Source organism: Pipistrellus kuhlii, unplaced genomic scaffold (genome assembly GCF_014108245.1).
Source record: "Pipistrellus kuhlii isolate mPipKuh1 unplaced genomic scaffold, mPipKuh1.p scaffold_m20_p_8, whole genome shotgun sequence".
In the NCBI taxonomy this organism is placed as follows: domain Eukaryota; kingdom Metazoa; phylum Chordata; class Mammalia; order Chiroptera; family Vespertilionidae; genus Pipistrellus; species Pipistrellus kuhlii.
This window is the reverse complement of record NW_023425584.1, coordinates 28910094-28932027: the sequence shown is the minus strand read 5'-3', so window position 1 is coordinate 28932027 and position 21934 is coordinate 28910094. Positions and strand designations below refer to the sequence as shown.

Sequence of the window (21934 nt, the reverse complement as noted above, 5' to 3'; positions counted from 1 at the left end):
CCCGTGGAGCTACCCCCTCGCCTTCCCAGGAGGCCCCGGGGCACTCTGCTGGTCTCTGGGTGCAGGTCCCCGGGGAGCCCATTGGCCCATCAGGGAGAAATGATCTGGTTCCAGAGATTTCTGCCTTCCCTTTGTCTCCGGGAGTCTCTGGGGGAGACCTGGATTAGGATGAATGAAGAGGCAGGTGGTGATCACAGATGTACTGGGTGCTTCGGCAGGGGCTCCATGGTAACGGAGCCATCTGGCTTTCTTGCCCAGTATCAGGTTTTGTGACTTCATGCTGGAATCTTCTCTGACTGGCCGAGCAGGAGAGAAGGCCAGGAGGGTGGGGTGTGGGAAGAGGCCTGGTCTTTTCAGCTGGAGTTAGATTAGGCTTGATCATGACACCTCAGGGCTACCGCTGACTCCAAAGCCGACCTGGAGGCTGTGTCTCAGGGGCAGCATGAGTGGCATCGAGCGCCTGGGGAGTTGGTGGAGGCATATCCGGCCCATTCCATCCAGGATTCACTGGTGAAGTGGAATCAGGGCCCCAGCGGGGAAGACTGAGGCATAAGGGAGCCACTGGCCCACCCCGAAGGCCTGCCCTGGGCCAGCACCACTGATGGCAGGAAGGGTAAGGCCTAGCTGTGTCCACGTAGGGGACAGCAGTCACAGCAATGGTTCTCTCCCCATAAGCTGCCCACAGGTGGGGCAGGGAGAGCCCTGCCATCCTCTCCTTGTGCTGGATCCCATCAGCCACATGGCCAGCCAACCAGCCTGTGTGGTCCTAAGGCTGCAGGAACAAGGCCCCACAAAGGGGGTGTTAGCACAGATTCATTCTTACAGATCTGCGGGCCAGCAGCCCCACGCCAGGGGTGGGGTCCTCCTCAGAGCTCAGAGGGAGACTGCTCCTGGGCCCGCTCCTGTCTGGTGTTGGCTGGCAATCCTCGCAGGTTCTTGGCTTAAGGCAGCATCACTCTGATTTCTGCCTGTGTTGTCACATAACATTGTCCCTGGGTCTTCTTCCAGATTCCACGGGTCTTGTAAACACACAGTCACTGGATTTAAAGTCCACCCAAACCCGGTCTGACCTCATCTGAATTTGATTACATCTGCAAAAACCCTGTTTCCAAATCACATCACACACACAGGCATCAGGGCTTCGATAATCTATGGAGGACAGAGTTCGGCCCCCAAGACCATGTAAATCACAGTGAAAAGAGCACAGGCTTTGGAGTAGGGCAGATGTGGGCTCAAACCCTAGTGCTGCCACCAGCCTGGCCTGTGTCCTCACTAGTGGGAAAGGCAAATCTGTCCCCATAGGCCACCTAAGGGAGACCTTAAGGGGACTGGCAGAAACTCAGCAAGCTGGCCTGAGCTGGGCCCTGGGACTCGGGTATGGGGCCTGGTCCCTGCTCTCCAGGAGCTCGCAGCCCGTGGAACCGCAGGTTAGACTTACCGCAGGTTAGGATCTAAGATTGGGACTGAGTGACCTCAAATTAGGACAAGCATGGACCACATGTGATGGGGGGAGGGCACTTACAGTCCAGAGGCCCCCGCAGGGATCAAAAAGCTGGGGGCCAGACCACAATGGTTATATGGGATGCAGAGTCCACCATGCGTACCAGGGGCTCTGGGTCTGGCTGGACAGGCAGAGATGGAGAATGTGCTGGCTGTTCTACAGCCAGTGTTCTGGGCCTCTATGTCTCCACTGGGCCAGGGACATTCTTCCTTATTTCCATCCGGTTTCTCTCACCAAGACACAGCCTCTCCCGCCTATCGACATTGAGTCTGGCAAAGACTTTGCTCCTGGCCTCCTCCCCTCCCTCCCACCTTTCTTTCAATATTTGGTATCTACTGCATGCCAGGGCTGTGTTAGGCCCTGAGGATACAGGAGATAGACAGACTTGGCCTTGGTGGAGTTTATAACTGGGGGATAAGAGACACCAATCAATCATGCCTATGAATGTTTCACAGGGGAGGAATGGCTGCTGTGGGCGAGGGTGGTGAACGTCAATAATATATTGCTACACCAAGGAAGTGACCGGGAGCCAAGAGCTGAAGGAGTTGTCATAAAGGGAAAAGGAGAGTGAAGAGATTTCAGGGAGGAGCATCAGCATGTGCAAGGGCCCTGTGTTGGGAATCCCCTTGTCATGTTGAAGGACTGAGAGAAGATATGTGTGGCCAGACCAAACAGAGTGAAGGGAATGGTCCCCAGCTGGTGGTCCATGAGGTCCAAAAGGTTGCCGACTGCTGGGATAGGAGATGGGCTGAGAATCAGCAGACTACACTAATCATTTGTTGGAAAACTATCAACTGAGTGCCTACGAGGAGCCAGAAGCACCAGACAGACAGGACCACTGCATACACGCATTGCGAAGGCCACAGACCGAGGACATTTCGCTGCGGGAGGAAGTGAAGGGTCAAGTGATCTGCAGTCACAGGGTTGAGGGCGGGGACTGGGAAGGCTCCTCTGAGTTGAGAGTAGGAGAGCAGATTGCGCACAGGCTTTAAGACAGGACCGGCGTGATGTGACTGAGGACCAGCATGTCCAGAGTGGAGCAGGGGGAGAGGATGTAAGAGGAAGCTGTAGGTGCCGGCAGGCTCATGGGTAACCTAACCCTCGCTGGAAGCCATGGGCTGGGTTTTAAAGGAGAGCCACACTCAGGTTTGCACTTTGGAAGACCCCTCTGGCCTTCAGGGTCTCTGGAGAAGTTGGGGTGCAGTAACAGATGGAGTTCCTTTCTCTCCCCAGTCGTCCCAGGAGAGCTCCAAGGATGAGCCCCGAGACTCGTCCTCTCAGAACTTCCGGGAAGAGGAGGATTCAGGGCCCCCATCTCAGAAACAGCAGGCCACCAGTTCAACAAGCAGCAAGCCCATCAGCAACTCTGGCCCCTCCCGTAGCCCCCGGGGAACCTTGGAGTACCCGTCCTCCAGCAGCTCCTATGAGCAGCTCCTAAATGAGGAGTCATCCATGCAGCCAGAGGTTGGGAGTGACCAAAGAGGAGCTGGGAGTATCTTGGAGGTGCCATCCTGGGAGGACTCCGAACCACCTGGTGGGCTCTTGCCTTACTACCGCTCCAAGGAGGAGAATTTTCCCAGCCTTTCTCATAGGGCCTGCCAAAACCTGCCCAGCAGGACGGAGGCGCACGCTGGCTGCTTCCACAGGACAGCCATCAGTGGGAGCTCTGTGAGTAAGGCCCCGTGAGAAGCCACAGAAGGGTGTGGGGAGCAGCCCTGGGCCCTGGCCTCCTTCAGACCTCTGTCCCAGGGCCCCAGGCCCCAGTAGGCCAGGCCTGTGCCCCACCCCCAGGCTGTCTCGGCTGGGGCTCCTGGTTAAGACAGGGCTGGAGACAGACTACCTCACTCAGTCCCAGTTTGGCCACTTAATAGTACAGTGGCCTGAGGAATGTGTTCAAGCCTTGTGAGTCTCAGTTTCCTTATCAAATGAAGATAAAGTCGTAGCCAGTCACAGAGCCACTGCACAAATTACATATAATAACGTGACTATGACACCAGGTTTAGCTTGGTGCTCCCCTACAGAAACATCTGTGTAGTCCTTATGACTTGCTAGGCACCCAAATCCTTCATATGTATTACATCATTTATCCTAATAACAGTCTAATGAGATAATTCTGATTATTATTTCCACTTTATGGATGAGAAAAATGAGTCTAAAAGAAGCTAGGTGACTTGGCCAAGGGCACAGTTGCTACCAAGAACAAATACGTGCCCTGTTACTGATGGCCACCTCCAGCACCATGAAGCTGGGCACTGTGCCCATGACTGCAAAGATGGAGGGGGCAGGCTGAGGGGTTCTCATCCCAGACACACCCCTTCTAGCTGGGAGCCCTGGAGAGGTGAGTGATGCTGAGGAGTATCTCCCAGTGTGGGATGGGCCCTTCCCCTACCGCCACTGTGGGGGTGCAGGCACAGGCCAGTCCTGGGTCTGGACTGAACCTGGGAGCCTGGCTAACCACCTTGTCTCCTCTGACCAGGTTGCCTCGGCAGGCCTGGACCTGGTCTCTGAGTCCTCGCCCATCTGCTGCACCATCCTGCTGGTCTCCGCAGGGCACTCCCACGACAATGGCCTGGACACCACGTTGTCAAGCAATGCTGCCTTCAGTGACCATACCCTCCGTGACTCGGGATTCGTGCCTTACTACAGAACCTCCGAGGAGAAGCTGCACACCAGCCCGGGGCCTTCTGCCTCTCTGCGGGCGGCCAGGAGAGCACAGGGGAGGGGCCCAGGGCTGGTGCACTCACACAGTAAGGACCAGAAGCCGGCAGCAACAAGAGCCAGGCCCCCAGCCCCTGCTGATCAGTGAGGGCCAAGGTGGCCAGGGGGAAGGCTCCCAGAGCTCAGTTGCCTTGGGACCAGAGCCTTCTGGCTTTACTCCCCTGCCTCAGTGCCCACAACTTGCAGAGCTGGCAGGCTCTCCCGTCCCCTCTCAGCCCACTGAGTTGGGCACCCAGTGCCGGCTGCGGTGTGGCTCCATGCTGATGTTCAGCTCAGCAGGCCTGGGGTTTGCCTTTCTCCTCAAGGAGCAGAAGGAAGCAGCTCAGCTGTGCCTGTGATCAGCCACACGCCCAGGAAGGGACCCCAACCCCAGGAGCTGCTCCCACCTGGCTCTCCTGGCTGGAAACCCTGCCCAGTGAGACACAGGGAGCAGCAGCCCCCAGAGAGGCTCCACGAGGGGATTCTGCCAGGCCCAGCACTCACACCTTCCCAGCGGTCTTGCTGCAGCCTCCTCAACCCAGGCAGGGGAGCAGGGCCCACTGGACAACTAAGGGATGCAGAGACCAGAGGCAGGTTTTGTAAATAAATCATTTCACTCCAAGTATTGGAGTGAGTGCACTAATCCAATGCTTTGGAGTAATGCTTGCAGCTTCCATTCATTGAGCATTTGTTATATACCAGGCACCTTACAGAGACCATCTCCTTAATCCTTAGGGGGAGATCCTGGTGTCACCTCCATTCTACAGGTGAAGAAACGGGACTAGAGAGGTTGGTAGTGTGCCTGAGCTCACACAGGGAGCTGGGATTCGTGCCCAGCTCTGTCTGCTCTCAGGCCTGAATGCCTCGGCCCTCTCAGTGAGTCTTCACACGCAAGGGAAGGGAAGGGCCAGCTGCCTTCCACGGGGTTGGCCTGGACCCAGTCCACCCTGCTTTCGCCACTGCCCCCTGCCTCCCCTCCCCAGGCTCCCTGCCGCAGCAGGCTGAGGACAGTGTCGGGGCAGCCTGCCGAGCCTGCCTTCATGGGCTCTGTGGACGCGTTTCCTGGTGCCCCAGCCTGACCCCCCGCTGCAGGCTCACCCCCACATGGCAGCAGACAGCCCTGCGGCTGAAGCCCGTGGGACGATGACAGCGTGTGCTTGTCCGCTCCCGAGCATGCGAACGCTGGGTCCGGTTTGAAACATCACGCACGTGTGTGGCACGTTCACAGCCGCTCTGTCCTGTGGAGCTGGGCCATGTCCCCTTCCTCTGGCCTGCACACCCCACATGGCTGGATTCCTGCTCCTTCTACAGGGGACACCCTCACCCGCTCCGGGCTCTTCCGGAGAACAGATGTTGGCAGGAGGGGAGAGAAATCAGTCAGTCACACTTCAGCTACACTGAAGAATTTCCTCTTGAAAAATCATCTTTGTAACATTTGGAAGGCACACCTATGACCTCCCTGTGGCAGGTGACCTGGCGTTGGAGTGTGAAGGGAGAAATGGAGGTGGTCTGCCGGAAACACCTGGGCTGTGCTCTGGGAGGGACTCGGGATTGGCCTGGTCCCTCTCCTGTTCCAAGGAGCTGGCATCCTTGGGCCCTCACTGCCCTCACAGAAACAGACCCTGGTTGGGGGGTACCTGGGTGTATGTTAAAAACTAGGGCCACTCTCTCCTTGTGCAGTCCAAGTTGGGTCGCGATGGGGCCCCTCTTCCCTGGATGTGTGAGTGACATCTAGGGTGGGGACCTCACAGCCACCTGCCAGCCTCCCGGGGGAGCTGGTGGGACCTCACTTGCTCATGAGGATGGAGAGACCCTCAAGTTTCTCAGGTCTGAGGTTTCTCTTGCAGGAGCAGTTTGCAGGGAGAAGCTGGAGCAAAGAGCTGAAGGGGGAGGGCTGGGCTGAGTGGGAGAGCAGTTTACGTTGGTCCGTGCAGCTGGCATTGGCCAGGAGCTGCTCTGTGCCGACATGGACACGTACACACGTCAGGTCCCAGGCCATACAATGGGGAGCGCTAACTCCATTGGTTAGCCCTCACGTGCATTGATGAGTTAAGTATGGCTTTGTTTAGCTACAGCTGACACCCCGACGGCACAGGTAAACCCGTCTAGGCACAGGAGATTAGAGCACAGAGCTGGAAAACGGTGAAGCCAGGATGTGAACACTAACTCCTCTGAGCCCTGCTCTCAACCATTATGTTTAGACTATGGTAAACATTAAATAAACACTTTTTCCCCTATAGTTTTAGGGGTCAGGAATCTGGGAGCAGCTTAGCTGGGTGGTTCTGGCTTGAGTTGCGGTTAGGTCATTGGCCAGGCTGCAGCATCTGAAGGCTTGCCTGGGGCAGAGGGCCTGCCCCCTCACTCCCATGGCTGTGGATCAGATTGGTGCTGGTTGTTGGAAGGGGACGCAGCTCCTCGGTGTGGGCCTCCCCACGGACTGGGACTGCCTGCGCAGCCTCACAGCATGGGGACAGTTCCCCCAGGGCCTGAGACAGAAGCTGCAATGCTGCTTATAGGGACACAAATCAGATGTCGGTCACACAATCTGCTGGTCACACAGAGTCGCTGCAGCTCCCTGTGGAAAGAGGCCTTACAAGGTCATGAGTGGTGAGATGGCAGTGGGGCCATCTGGGGACTGGCTACCATAATGCTCTAATGTGAGATGTATTGCCAAATTCTGGTAATTCACAGAGCTCATCCACCAAGGCAGGCCCTGGGGTTGGGGTGGGAACTCGGGGGGCAGCATCAGCACTATCCTGGGGAGAGCTGTGTCTTGACACCCAGCTCTACGCCTAGTGCCTAATAGGTCCTCAGGCTTGAACCGTCAGGAGAATGCACAAGGCATCATCAATAAAGGCAGAAAAGGGAGCACGTTGTGTCTGACATATGGAGCCCAAAGTTGGGGGAGGAGAAGTGGGTGGAGGGTGGGAAGATAGTGAGGCCACCTCAGTCACTGTGGAGACCCTGGTGGAAGGGCCCCGGGGGGCTGCAGGGGAGAAAGTGGGACTGCCTTGGGCAGAGTCCCTGTTGGGAGAGGCATCAGGATGAAGTGAGCAGGGAGGGAGCCCAGCTGTGGTGCCAGGAGTCCTGGCTGCAGAGCCAGCGGTTGGACAGTGGACCACCCCCACCTCACCCCATCCCACCCCACCTCTACCCCACATGGGCTTGTCCCTCATTCAAGGGTGGTTCTGAGCCTCCTCCCTGGGCACAGCTTTTGTCACTTAGGAAATCTGTTTTGGGGAAAATCTAATGCATATGGTTTGGGAATTTTGTTCTTTAAAATTTTTTTCTTTGTAATTACATCAAAAGTGAGATCTCTTAGAAGTCCTTTAAAATTTCATTTCTTTAGGGTAAACAGGGTGTTTGCTCTTCATCATGTTCATGCTGACCCTGGAGCAGAGAGCAGTGGGGTGCAGGGGTTCAGAGCTGATGGCTTTGTTGCTCCCTATCTCTGTTCTCAAGGTGGAGAGTCTTAAGTCTCAAGGTGGAGGGTCTTTTACTAGATGGAGAACTGGGGCCAGAAGAAACAGAGCATCCAAAGGCCCACAGCAAGTGGGAAGACCTGGTCTGTCCCTTGGAACAGAATGGACTGATAGTTCTAGTAACTGACCCCGGTACCCCAAGTCCCAGTCCCATCCCCACCTTCACCCGCAGCGCATTCAGAGACCGTCCTCAGGCCGGTGTGGGAGGGAGATCACAGCCTCCTGAGAGGCTGTGCCAGCACAGGCGCCACTTCCCCTGAGGTCCACACAGAGCGTGGAGCCTGAGCCCACCTCAGCGTGGCCCAGGAAGGTGTGTCCGGGCAAGAGGTAGCTGACCCTGAGATGGCTCCCTGTCCACTCACAGAGCAGCAGGAGGACTGAGGACGCCGGTAACCAGCAGATATCATCAGCTCAGAATCACTTCCTAACCCTCCTGTGCCAGCCGAGGTCCTCAGCCTGAAGACTCCTAGCCTTCAGCATCCTCCCCGTCAGCAGCGGGCTCTGGGTAAGCGAAGCTCCCCATGCTCCCTTGCTTTTTTATGCCTGGCGTCATTCAGGCTGTCCCCTCTGTCCACCTTGCCCCCACCACCTCCTCCCAGGCTGCCTCCAGATGGTCTCTCTGTCCCTCTGGCCTCTCTTCTTTCCAGGCTGGGAAGATGGGAGGTTTCCTGGTCTCCCCAGAGCCCCGATGTCTGTGAACCCATGTGGAGGAGTCCACTCTGCCTGCCAGCATCACAAGCTCTCTGCATCCCAGCAGGTTAGTGCACAGCAGGCACTTACTTAGCAGGACTTCTAGAGTGACCTCAACAGCTCCCTCCACCCCACCCCATTCCCCTCTTCCACAGGAACCCCTCAATTCCAGATCTCTCCAGCCAGGTTTCCTGCTCCCCTGACCCACATGCCTCCACTTATCCTCAGCACCAGCCCACTTATGTCCACCAGTGAGGAGAAAAGGCGAGCGGCCAGGCTGCTGCACACAGGAGCCAGCTTGCCCACAGGAGTCGGTCAGAACAGAGGGCACTCACTGCGGGTGCATCTGCCCAGGGACCTAAGAATAGGAAAGCAGTTATTGTTAATACCATCTCACTGATGGTAGAGAAACTGAGGCAAGCTAGGACATTTATATAGGGGGTGGGTTGGAGCAAGGACTTTTGGGAAAGTCACTTCCACTCTGAGTCTTGGCCAGGAGGCAGCGCCTTGGTTAAGAGCTGGGCCCTGGCATCAAACAGCAGCTGTGAATCTGCAATCCTCCCCTTACTGGTGGTGTGGCTTTGGATAAATTGCTTAACCTCCCTGAGGCTCGTTATTCTCATCTGTAAAGTGGTAATTGCCTCACAGAATTCAATGAGATGGTGCAGCTAAAGCTTGGAGCCCGAGGTGGAAAAGAGCCTGGTACATTTGTGGCCTTGAGGAATCAAGACAGGTGAAGAGCCGAAACCGGTTTGGCTCAGTGGTAGAGCGTCGGTCTGCGGACTGAAAGGTCCCAGGTTCGATTCCGGTCAAGGGCATGTATGTTGGTTGCGGGCACATCCCTGGTAGGGGGTGTGCAAGAGGCAGCTAGTCGATGATTCTCTCTTATCATCGACGTTTCTAGCTCTCTATCCCTCTCTCCCTTCCTTTCTGTAAAAAAAAAAAACAAAAAACAAAAAAATATATTTAAAAAAAGACAGGTGAAGAGATTGGGAAGTTACCTCTACCGGGCTGTTCTCCCTCTAAATACACACAGTCAGCTCCCACGAAGGTTCTCATCAAGCCTCTCAGAGGACCACTCTGGCACCTCAGACTCCTCCTAAGCCTCCAGGCCAGCACCTCTTTCATAGCCCAAGTATATACTGAGTCTGACTCTGCCAGCCCAAGGCTGGGAAACCGCCAGAAAACTCCCCCTGGGGCAGCCAGGCTGGTCATTTCTGCCTAAGAGCCTCATGTGCTGTGCAGCAGCGCCCTCTGCTGGTATAGCGTGACAAGACACCCACAGCTGGTGTCTCCATGGCCTGGCCCAGAATTTCAGATTTCATGACACTGCCTGGGAGGGAACCCATTTCTATCTTCCAAAAGATGGAGAGGGATGTGTGTGTGTGGGGAATGGGGGTAAGGGGGAGCTTGAAGCATGGACCTGCCCAAGGTGCCCAGTGAGTCAGAAGCAGCATTAGAAGTAGAGCCCAGGCAGCCCAGTGGCTGCTTTGCCTCTCACTTCAGCATCATTTGCTTGTTTCTTTCCTTAAAAAATAAAATAAAATAAAATAAAAATTTTTTTTCAATTTCAAAGAGGAAAGGAGAGAGAGAGAGAAACATCAATGATGAGAGAGAATCATTGATTGGCAGCCTTCTGCATGCCCCAGACTGGATATCAAGCCCAAAACCCAGGCAGTGCCCTGATTGGGAATCAAGCCATGACCTCCTAGTTCATAGGTTGATGCTCAACCACTGAGCAGCACTGGCTGGGCTCTGTTTGTTTCTTAACTTGGAGTGTCAAATTGAATGGATGCTGGGCCAAATACAATCTGAATATGCTCTAAATAGGCTTTCTCAAAGAATTGCCAATAAAGGAAGGCATGCAGCCCCAAATGAGAAGCTCAAATGCACCTTGAAAACCACCATATACTCTCCTTCCCATGGGACGCAGGAAAGGGGCCTCAGAGCCCCCATTGTCTGAGGTCAGTGCAAGGCTGACAGGTCTGGAGAGGCCTCTTTGCAAGGCCTGAAGGAGGTAGAAGGTGGCCTGAGAAAGCAAGAGGAGAGAGTCGCAGCCTCCCTCGGTGATGTGCCTCTCCATTAGGAATGGAGCACATGGTTCCCTCTGGAAAGGAGCCATCCCCCTCTCAGCTCCAGCTCATTAGCAGGACAAGCAGCAGCTTTCTGGGCTCAGGATTCCATCCCGGGGTTGCCAGGCCACTGACTGACAGCTCAGGACCTTCCCGATTGGTCCCTCACTGACGCGGGACTCAGGGAATGACAATCTGTCTGGCCCCCATCAGGGGGCCCGCCAAAAGAGGAGAACTTGGAGAACTGGCGGACTTCCCACCTACAGACTCTTTCCAACTGTCAATGACAAAAGGGCCAGTCTTTGGAAACCCTTCATTTCTTATAACTGTCTCAGCACGTACCCCAGCATGGCAGGGCAGAGTCTGGGCGTCGGTGATGACCCCCTGTCCCATCACTTCCCCATCAGGCCTTTCCACCTTTTAGGAGGAGCCTCAGTGGTTGCATTCTGTTTTCCGCGTGACAGCCTGGAAGATGTGTCATGGATGTGCCAGCGGGAAAAGAGCAGGCCCGGCACAGGCCCCTTCCTCCAGACCATACCCCTCACCATTCTCTACAACTCTGGGTGCCAAGGTGGATCCCTGCTGGAGACTAGCAGGACAGTGGAGTACATCAAGTCATGCTCCTCAGAGGGAATGCAGGGTGTATCATCAGGTCTCTACAAGATGGCGGCTGAACAGACGGACTTGTTCTGACCCTGGTCCCAGAACAGATAGAAGCAGCGTCTGAGTCACTCAGGGAATAGCGATTGGCAGCTGAGGGGTAGCAGAACTCTAAAGGAAGATAAGGAAGGGTCCGCTGGACAGGATTTTCTGACCAAGCAGCCAGCACTGCGGCGGTGGAGACCTCTCCCGGAGCTACGGGCTCAGAGGGAAGGCTGTGCCATCTTACCAGGAAAGGAGGATCTTCTCTGAGGCCTGGAAAACCCACAGCAGAGGAGACCATCAAGCAGCTGTGATGCCCCAATCGGCGCAAACACGTGAATTCAAGGGAGTTCTTCTATCACCCAGGGAAAGGAGAAGGAATACCACATAACCAGATATCCTGAAAAGAGAGACCATGGGGAGACAAAGAAATAGCCCGCACATGAAAGAAAAGCAGGCATCACCAGAAAAGGAAGTAAACAAGTTAAAGGCAAGCAACCTACCAGATCAAGAATTCAGAGTAATGATCATAGGATGGCTAAAAAGAATGGAAGAGAAATTTGACGATATGAATAAGAAACAAGAGGAAATGAAGAAGAACCAAGTGGAATTGAAGAAGAACCAAGAGGAAATGAAGATGAACCAAGAAGAAATGAAAAATGACATCGCTACTATGAAGAACTCAATAGAAAGCATCAAGAGTAGCCGAACTGGTTTGGCTCAGTGGATAGAGTGTCGGCCTGTGGACTGAAAGGTCCCAGGTTTGATTCCGGTCAAGGGCATGTACCTTGGTTGTGGGCATATTTCCAGTATGGGGTGTGCAAGAGGCAGCTGATCAATGTCTCTCTCTCATCGATGTTTCTAGCTATCTCTCTTTTCTTCTCTGTAAAAAATCAATAAAATATATTTGAAAAAAAGAAAGAAAAAATAAGAGTAGACTAGAAGAAGCAGAGGACCGCATCAGTGAGCTAGAAGACAAGATGGAAAAAAAATACCCAATTAGAGCAGCTTCTGGGGAAAAAAAAAATTAAAAAGCAGGAGGAGAGCCTAAGGGAACTTTGGGACAGTACAAAACAAAAAATATTAGAATAATAGGGGTTCCAGAAGGAAAGGAAACCGAGGAACACATGGAAAAAGTATTTCAAGAAATAATGACAGAAAACTTTCCTGAGATAGAGAAGAAAAAACCCACACAAATCCAAGATGCTTGCAGAGTCCCAAGCAAAATGAATCCCAGAAGACCAATGCCAAGGCATATTATAATTAAATTGGCAAACACCAATGACAAAGTAAGAATCTTAAAAGCAGCCAGAGAGAGACAGAAGGTTACATATAAAGGAAACCCCACCAGTCTAGCAACTGATTTCTCAACAGAAACTCATCAGGCCAGAAGGGAATGGGATGAAATATACAAAGTCATGCAAAGGAAGGGTCTGAATCCAAGAATACTGTACCCAGCAAGGCTATCAATCAAAATTGAAGGTGTAATCAGGAGCTTCACAGACAGAGGGAATGCAGGGAGCTCCCATTGGGCCAAAGCACCTTCCTCTGGCTAGGCCACCAGGCTATTTACCCACAGCGAGTAGGGACCTCCAGCCAGGGCCTCGCTGAGAGCAGCCCCTGTGTCTACAGAGAGAGTTTGAGGGAGAGAGGACCACCCCTCTTCCAGGGTGGCCCAGGGTGGACGATGTAGGCCGAGCCTGGGCCTGGAGGGAGCTGGGCCCCTGGAGAACTTACCTGAAAGTTGGGCATGACCCCTGGACCTCCCGGTACTTCCATGCTCTTACATTTCCACTTGGCCAGGGTGCTGTCAGCAGGGGGCTGTGTCCCTTCTGCAGGGAACAAAAGCAATAAGCATCACTGCCCACAGTTGGGACGGGGAAGAGGGCCCACAGCTGACTGGGATCAGTGCCGTCAGCACAGGCCCAGGGGAATGTGAGTGCCATTTCAGGAGGGGGAGCTGGATGGGAAAGTGGGGGGAGGATGAGAGGTGTTGGGGGCAGGTCAAAGGGAACAAAAGCAAGCCCTAGGTTGTCTGTAGAATTACTCATCTCAAAGCTGTGGGACTGATAGCCCTGGCTGATAGGGTCTCACAGCCTCACTGAGCCTTGGGTCTCATCTCTGGTTCACAAGTGAACACAGGCAGGGTTCTACCAGAGAAGCAGGACCGTAGAAGACACAAGCATATCTCATTTTATTGCACTTCAAGGTGTTGTGTTTTTTACGAACTGAAGGCAACCCCTTCCACCAGCAAAAAGGTTGACTCACTTTATTGCTGCGGCCTGGAACCGGACCTGCAATATCTCCAGGGCGTGTGTGTAGATAGGTATTGTGGGCACTGGCTGGGTGAGTCACTGCATTCCACAGAGTGTCTTCTTCCTCGGGGTAATCTCCTTTGCTCTGGAGGCCTTTTGACTGATTAGATGAAGCCCAAGATAATCAAGGATAAGCTCCTTCCTTAAATTCAACTGGTTGTAGATTAAACCACATCTACAAGATACCTTCCCAGTAACACCTATATTAGTGTTTGCTTGAATCACCGGGACTGTCACCCAGCCAAGTTGGCACACAAAACTGACCATCAGCCAAAACCGGTTTGGCTCAATGGATAGAGCGTCGGCTTGGGGACTGAAGGGTCCCGGGTTCGATTCCCGTCAAGGGCATGTACCTTGGTTGCGGGCATATCCCCAGTAGGGCATGTGCAAGAGGCAGCTGATCGATGACTCTCATCGATGTTTCTAACTATCTCTCTCCCTTCCTCTCTGTACAAAATCAATAAAATATATTTAAAAACAAACAAACAAACAAAAATCTGACCATCAGTGGGGTGATCTTGGTGCTTGCTCACAGCTGCTGTGAGGAGGGAGTGGGGCTGTGCATAAAGCCCTCAGCACAGACTTGGGTTTGAGGATATCCTTGGCAAGGCCGCTCCATTGCTTGTCTGGAGCAGGCAGGTAGAGGGGCAGGGTTGTGTGCGTGAGTTGGGGAGGCGGGGTGGGGTGGGGGGGGGTGGGGAGGTTGGTAGGAAGTGTTTCAGACAAGGTGGCAGAATGGTTTGGGGCCTGCTTGTCTGTACCAGGTAGGGGGTTGGCCCAGAGAGGTGGAGATGGGCGGGCCCTGTGGATTCTGGGACCTGCCAGGCACAGTGTGTGCTATCTGTCCACCCAAACCCACAGCCAGGCAGCTGTCAAAGGAAATTTCCAGCCTAGCCTCACCCCTCCTTAAGGCGTGGCCAGGGATGGGCTGAGAGTTTTCAGGGTTCTGGAAATTCCCACCTGGCCTGCGTGCTCTCAGCAGGCGCTGTGCGCCTTCGGCAGGGCCTTCTGTCTGAGTGTGGGACAGCCAGGTCTTCAGGAAGGAGCTAAGCCTACAACTCACGTGTGACAACTTTCATCTAATTTGGGCCAGTTTTCTGAAAGATTCATATCTATATATCACACACACATTATGTACAGTAAACACCAGGCATTTTCCTACCTCGGAATGGGGACCAGGATGGCACCACCTCACGGGCCGCTGTGAGGAGCAGGCCAGGCAGTGAGAGGGCATGGTCTAAGTGCACAGGAACTGTTGGCCATTCATCACAATATTTATTTAGAGCTGACTTGGAGCCTGCCCGGGACTGGGTGCTTTCCACACGTTATTCCAGTGTTTCATGAATAGATAGGGTTCTGAAACCTGGAAGCTATGGGAAGATGTGGTAAGCAGCCTGGGGTAGAGTCCCTAACCTCTAAAATGACATGGAAAATTGCGTGTCCTGTGTTTTGTTTTGTGTGTTGTTGTTGTTGGTTTTTTTTGTTTGTTTGTTTTTTTATAGCGAAACTGCCCCTGGCTTTCAACCAACTTAAGAAGTCCAGTTTAGTTGGACACTTAGAATTATTTCAGTGCTGTTTTAGCTTAAAAGAGGATGAGTCTTCCCAACCTTTAAAGCATCCTTTCCTCCCTCTTGTAATGAACTTTGCAAAAATGTCCTTTAATTCCTTCCAGTGTTGGACGCGATGTGAACAGTAACAGGCGCCGGCAGACACCTTTGCCTCAAGGCGCCAAGATTCTGCAGTTGGCAAGGGAGAAGGTGGGGCTCAGGAATCTCCCTGGCCTTGTCATCTCCTCGGGGTTCCCCGGGGGCCCGCCGGCCTGCTGCGCCTTTAAGGTCCGCTGGGGGCGTGCTGTCGGCGGGACTGGAGGCCGGGCTGGGCGTCGCCGGCCGCGGGGAGCTCCGCTGTCCTCCTCCGGGCGCCCCTCCCGGGGCCACGCCCCTCACACATTGAATGGGCACCGGCCCGGCCCGGCGGGCGCATTGCCGCGGCCCCGGCCATGGGCAGCTTCCAGCTGGAAGACTTCGCGGCGGGCTGGATCGGAGGTGAGTCCGATGGGAGGGACACCCCGCAAGAGGTGTGTGTGCTTTCGGGAGACCCCCGGGTCCGAGAGACAGAAAGGGGAGCCGGGCGCCGCGTGAGCCGAGTTTACACCCCGGGACGCACGGGGTACTCTCTGCGCGCCACCTGCCAAGGGGAGCGCCAGCTGCCCGCCCTCGGGATCTTCAGTTCCCCACAGGGCGGCCCGCCGGAACTCCGCGAGCCTCACCGAGGTTCACCTGAGCTCCCGAGTTGCCTCCAAGTTAGGGTCCGGGAGCTCGGTCTGGTAATGATTAAGCCGGCAGCCAATGGAGCGTCTCGGCGCGCGCACACCCTTTGGTGGCCCGGCGCGCACCTGAATTTGGGGACGTGGCTCGCAGGAGCTTGTGGGTGAGGGTGGCGCTTGGCCTCTGGCCCTTGCGCAGAAGGGGAAGCCCCTGGGCGGGATCAGACGGGTCCCAGGGGGTGCCCCTGCTGGAGGGAGCAGATACGATAGTAGGAACCCTTCCCCGCTTCAGCCGCTGTCAGCTGTCAGAGCCCCCCTCCTGGCTCTATGGTCCTTGGTACCAGTACCGCTGCAGGAGCCGCTCTCTGCTGGGCCTGAGATGGGTTTGCTTGCTCAGGAGGTTCATCCATTTCCTTCTCCATTCTTCTCTTCCCAATAGGTCTATCCCCCCATTTCTCAGATGTAAGTGGGAATTGGGATGGGGGTGGGGGGGAGAGAAGGGGGGTGGTTGAGGGACTTACTGCAAAATATCTTCCTTGTAGTCTCATCTAAGAGGACCATCTGCAAAGGGATGTGGCAAATGCAGCCCCTCCCCAAAGATAAAATAAAATATTGAGGTGCGGAGGCAGGGTCTATGTTGTGTGTGGGGGCCACCAAGCATTCTAGGGATGGAAGAGACTAGGAGATTTGAAAGGGGGTGGGGGGGGTGACCACGCGACAGGCCAGGTAGCATCCCAGGTCCTTGCCCTTCTGGCACCCCCTCCCGCCTAGCAGGCATCTACTCTGCCCCCACAAATGGCTGCAGGGCACTGGCTTCTCCCGGCTTGAGCTGAGGTGGCTCCTTTCATGGTGGGCAGTCCTAAGCCGACCAGGCCTCTCGGGTTGGCTGAGACCCGCCCCTCCTAAGTTTCCCACTCAGGGCTGCACCTGGAGGCCCTCTGGACAAGCCTTCAGCCATCCCAAGGGGAAGCTTTCCCTCCGATGCTTCTGCTTCCTTCGTAGCCAGACACCTTCAGCGTGCTGCCTGTGGTTTGGGGTAGAACCCCCTGGAGGCTAATGCTGTCAGAGGAGCTCAGACTCCAATGACCCAGAGACCCTCCCCAGGGTACACAGCGAGTAGTGGAGTGCCCTTTATTCTGTAAATGTCCGTATTTTGTTGATTATGGGAACCCTTTCACATTCCACGTGGTTCAGGGTTCGGGTTCCGGAGAAGGGCCACACGCAAGTTAAAGAGAGACTAAAAGAAATTTAATTTGGCGATATGGGGGGCCAGGTGAGAGCCCACCTCTAGTGGGAGGGCTGCCTCTAGGCTCTGGCCTTGCTATCCCTTTTATTGAGACTATGGGATACACCCGTTACCCTTAAGCAGGTTTGGGAGACACCCATAGCCCTTAGGCAGATAATAATCGGATTATCATATCAGGATTTACATGATTACAAGATGGGGAAGTTGCCTCAGTTACCATTGTCTCAATTAGATAAGGGAGTGTTTGGCTCTGATCTTTCAGAGCTTCAAGGTTGACCAGCTTTTCTATTAGTGAGACAATGGTCTGTTTCTGGCAGTTGATGTTAACTTCTTTTTTTTTTTTTCTCTACCATGAAATGGTGAGTGTAGTAACAGTGAATATTTAGTAGGTACCAGATGCTAAATGTTCTGTGTATATTTTAAAAACAACTTTAAGGTTATTTTACATATTATAAAGTTCACCCATTTCAAGTGTACAATTCAGTGATTAATAACTTCACCAAGTTGTAAGCCCATTACCATAAATTAGTTTGGGAACATTTTCATCCCGTGTGAGATCCCTATGCCCATTTACAGTTAAACTCCATCCCCTCCTTTACCCTCTGGGAAACCACAAATCTACTTTCTAGCTCTATAAATTAGTCTTTTCTGGACACTTTATATTAATGGAACAAAAAATATGTGGTCTCTTATATGTCTGTTGATGTATATTTCTTTATAACTCCAATTCCAACTAGAGGCCTGATGCACAAAAGTTCATGCAAGAGTAGGCTTTCCTTCCCCGGCTGCTGGCACTGGCTTTCCTCTGGCACCTGGACCCGGCTTCATCAGGAAGGATGTCTGGAATGACATGGGAAGATGTTTGGCCTAATTAGCATATTACCCTTTTATTATTATAGATGCGGTAGCTACGGTAATTCCATCCCCATTTTACAGATGAGGACACACAGAGAAATTCAGTGGCTTGCCCAAGGCCGACGTGTGTGTGAGCACTGGAATAAGCCAGGCAGCCTGCGCCAGGGCCATCTCAACCCCTGTGCTTGTCCGTGCTGTTTTCTTTCTTAGTGACCTCACATGATAAAATTTCAACATTACATCCTTCACATTTTGTTTGAAATTTTACTGTGAAGTCCCACAGCCTGATAGTCTGACTTCTTATATTGGATCCCTGCTTTCAGGTGGCAGGCTAAATCAACAGGGAGATGCTGGCCCAAGGCTGGGTCTGGGGTGTGGCCCTGAGCATTATCTAAACTAGGGGTGTCGAACTGAATCAGAGAAGGGGCCAAAATCTAAAATCCAGCCTAAATCGAGGGTCGAATGGTTTACTGAATAGTCATAAACTGTCATTGTGAAGGAAACGCAGCGGAGTGCAGTGATGACAGCGCGGTGCGGACCACATTGCAAGGCCTGGCGGGACGGATTTGGCCCGCGGGCCTGGTGTTTGACACATGTGATCTAAACGCTTTGGTTGAAATGGTAGCTGGGATAGGGAGCAGCTGGAGCCCAAGGACCAGACTCAGCCCTTCCCTGCTGGGAAGGGTTCATGTGGAGTGAATATTCCAGCTCCCAGCTGCCATCACCTTTCTGCTTCTGCCCAGTTCTGTGGGAAGCAGAGGCTGAGGGGTCAGGAGGTTCTAAACCAAGAGCTGGTTTCTTTCCCTGTAAATATCTCATATTTCATTACCCCTTTACCTACCTTAGCTGGTGAGCAGAGACACTTGCTAACAGAGACACTTTCTTCCTCATCATTGTGATAGAGAGTTTGTCTTAGAAAAATGGCTCCTGTTTGAATCTCATCTTCACTGACTTCTCCAATAAGGGCTTCTTAACCTACATGACCTCAGGGTAACCTTTCCTCCAAAATGATTCCAGACTTGTGAATATGTGGGGGTAGGCATTTCCCTGCGAAAAGACCCAGAGTATCCATCACTGTTATGGGGTCAAACCCTGGGTTCAAAATAAGACCACCAGAGGCTGATTAATTAATTTTAAAAAAAGCAGGCAAGGATTTATTGAACTGGCCAGGACGGCCGCGAGAGCACCACACGCAGGTGGTCTCCACAAGACTGCACCGTTTCAGGGGTAGGCAATTCCTTTTAAAGGTTTAAACCGCAAAAATTTTCCTTTTGTTCCTAAATCCTAAAGACTAAATTCTAAAGACTGGGGACAGCTCACAGGGTTGATTCCCAGTCACGTCCTGCTGGACGTTGGAATATGGTCCTATCTTGCGATAGCGATAACACAGAAGCAGAGCTCAGCGGTTAGTCTCTAAAGATTATTTACAGTTTCTTTTTCTTTTCTTTTTTTTTAATATATTTTATTGATTTTTTACAGAGAGGAAGGGAGAGAGATAGAGAGATATAATAGAAACATCGATGAGAGAGAAACATCGACCAGCTGCGTCTTGCACACCCCCTACCGGGGATGTGCCCACAACCAACGTACATGCCCCTGACCAGAATCGAACCTGGGACCTTTCAGTCTACAGACCGACGCTCTACCACTGAGCCAAACCGGTTTCGGCTATCTACAGTTTCTATCCCTGAAGCTACTGAGTCAGTGGAAATCAATCTCCTGTGGTCCTGGTCCCAGGCAAGGGAAAATTGCCTTAGCCTCCAGGCCTCCACCTGGAAGCTGAGGTAAGTATTCCGTGTTTAATCAGGAAGGAGCCAGACTTACCAGGGTTAAAATTCAAACAGCAGTTTTTACCAAAGTATGGTTGCCACTATATTTCAATCACCTTTTCAAAGAGGCCTTCTCTAAAAATAAAAATAAGTAAAATCAAGAGCAGCAGCATCTCTTTTTAAATGTCCTGGAAGTGCTAGGCTCTCTACAGGTGTTTACATTCATAACCTCGTTTTGCTCTTACAGTGGGACTGTGAAGTAGGTGCTGATATTATTCTCACCTACACATCTTAAGTAACCTGCTGGTAACTGAAAAGTCTCTGGATTTTCTCTTCACATCCTCCCCCTTTTTGAAGATGAATTTATATAACATGAAATTAGCCATTTTACAGTGTGCGATTCAGTGGCATCTAGTACATTCACAGTGCCGTGAAACCAGCCCCTCTGTCTAGTTCCAGAGCATTTCCTCATGCCCAAAGAAGTCCCAGTTCCCCTCCCCCAAGCCCTGGCAATTGCCAATCTGCTTTCTGTCTCTATGGACTTACCTGTTCTGGATAATTTTTATAAATGGAATCATTCAGACTTCTTTCATTTTCATGTTTTCAATATTCATCCACACTGTGACCTGTATCAGCTCTTTATTCCCAGTTATAGCTAACAACACTCCATTGTATGGCTGGACCACATTTGTTTATCCATTCATCCAGTGATGGGCAGGTGGGCTGTTTCCACCTGCTGGCCATTGTGGATAGTGCTGCCATGAGCATGTGCGCACATGTACTTGTTTGAGTGCCTGTTTTCATTTCTTTTGGATATTTACCTAGGTGTGGAATTGCTGGGTCATCTGGTAATTCAAGACTTTTTGAGGAACTGCCAAACTCCCACAGTGGCTGCACCATTTTATATTTCTTTTTTATTTTTACTTAAGCTTTATTTTTTTTAAAATATATTTTTATTGATTTCAGAGAGGAAGGGAGAGGGAGAGAGAGATAAATACATCAATAAAAAGAGAGAACCACCTATTGATTAGCTACCTCCTGCGTGTCCCCACTGAGGATCGAGCCCATGACCTCAACCACTGAGCCACGCAGGCTAGGCATGACCCATTTTATATTTCCACCGGCAATGTGTGAGGGTCCTAATGTCTCCATATACTCAATGACACTTATTTCCCTCCTCTTTGGTTTAATTTCTTTTTATTGATTTTTTACAGAGAGGAAGAGAGAAGAATAGAGAGAAACATCGATGAGAGAGAATCATTGATCAGCTGCCTCTTGCACACCCCCTTTTGAGGATGTGCCCACAACCAAGGTACATGCCCTTGACCGGAATTGAACCCAGGACCTTTCAGTCTGCAGACCGATGCTCTACCACTGAGCTAAACTGGTTTCAGCCCTCCTCTTTGGTTTAAATGGTAGCTATCCTCGTGGGTGTGGAGGGGGGTCTCGCTGTGGTTCTGATTTGCATTTCCCTAATGACTAAGGCTGTGGACCATCTTGTCTTGTGCTTGTTGGCCATTTGCATCTCTTCTTTGGAGAAATGTTTCTTCAAGTCCTTTGCCCATTTAAGGTGTAAGAGTTCTTTACATATTCTGGCTATAGTTTCTTATGAAACATATGATTTGTAAATATTTCCCCACATTCTGTAGGTTGATGTCATTTTCTTTAAATATATATATATATATATTGATTTTTACAGAGAGGAAGGGAGAGGGATAGAGAGTTAGAAACATCGATGAGAGAGAAACATCAATCAGCTGCCTCCTGCACATGCCCTACTGGAGATGTGCTCGCAACCAAGGTACATACCCTTGACCGGAATCGAACCTGGGACCCTTCAGTCCGAAGGCTGACGCTCTATCCACTGAGCCAAACCTGTTAGGGCTGATGTAATTTTCTCAATAGTATCTTTTGATGTACAAAAGTTTAAAGTTTTCATGATGTTCAATTTATTTTTTTTCATTTGTTACTTGTGCCTTTGGTGTCATATCTAAGATCATGAAGATTTTTCCCTGTGTTTAATATGTGGCTTTTATAGTTTCAAAGTTTCCATTTAGGTCTTTGTTTTATTTTGAGTTAATTTTTTAAATATGGTATAGTATTATAGTGTGTCTAACTTCATTCTTTTGCATGTAAATACCCAATTATCCCAACACCTTCACTGCCCTTTGTCGGGGATGGGGAGAGTGCTCTTGTTTCTTAGGGCAGAACCGGGTTTTACTCCACTTTTTCTCTGCCTTCCTCCATGCGTTGGCCAGTGCCTAGCACATGGCGAGGCCTCTCTGGTGAGTGGGCATTGACAGGATAAGTGAATGTAAGTGCCCGAGCCCGCTGTCCTATCCCAAGAGCCAGCAAGTGCAAGTGCAGGGCTGAGTGACCAGGTCTTCTTCTTCAATCCA

At 52.1% G+C, this 21934-nt stretch overlaps 2 protein-coding genes across 3 annotated transcripts in view; both read left to right on the top strand.

Annotated features, from left to right (window-relative positions):
- The first annotated feature begins 2614 nt into the window (after positions 1-2614).
- LOC118710946 (putative protein TPRXL) lies at positions 2615-4835 on the top strand. Its single transcript, XM_036423776.2, has 2 exons — positions 2615-3169; positions 3978-4835. The coding sequence occupies exons 1-2, from the start codon at positions 2615-2617 to the stop codon at positions 4305-4307; spliced, it is 885 nt and encodes a 294-aa protein (XP_036279669.2). The 3' UTR covers positions 4308-4835.
- Positions 4836-15300: 10465 nt separating this feature from the next.
- Positions 15301-21934, top strand: part of SLC25A48 (solute carrier family 25 member 48) — a 41456-nt gene continuing 34822 nt past the window's right edge. The window contains exon 1 of one of the 2 annotated variants that reach the window (XM_036423962.2): positions 15301-15444. In XM_036423962.2, coding sequence (XP_036279855.1) covers positions 15399-15444 — 46 coding nt within the window. In that variant the 5' untranslated portion in view covers positions 15301-15398. The remainder of the gene's footprint in view (positions 15445-21934) is intronic. The other variant, XM_036423961.2, reaches the window with a different exon arrangement.

Coding starts and splice junctions, on each gene's coding strand:
- LOC118710946 (XM_036423776.2), top strand. CDS start 2,615: ATGGGCTGGGTTTTAAAGGAGAGCCACACTCAGGTTTGCACTTTGGAA. Junction 3,170..3,977: donor CAGCCATCAGTGGGAGCTCT/GTGAGTAAGGCC, acceptor TCCTCTGACCAG/GTTGCCTCGGCAGGCCTGGA.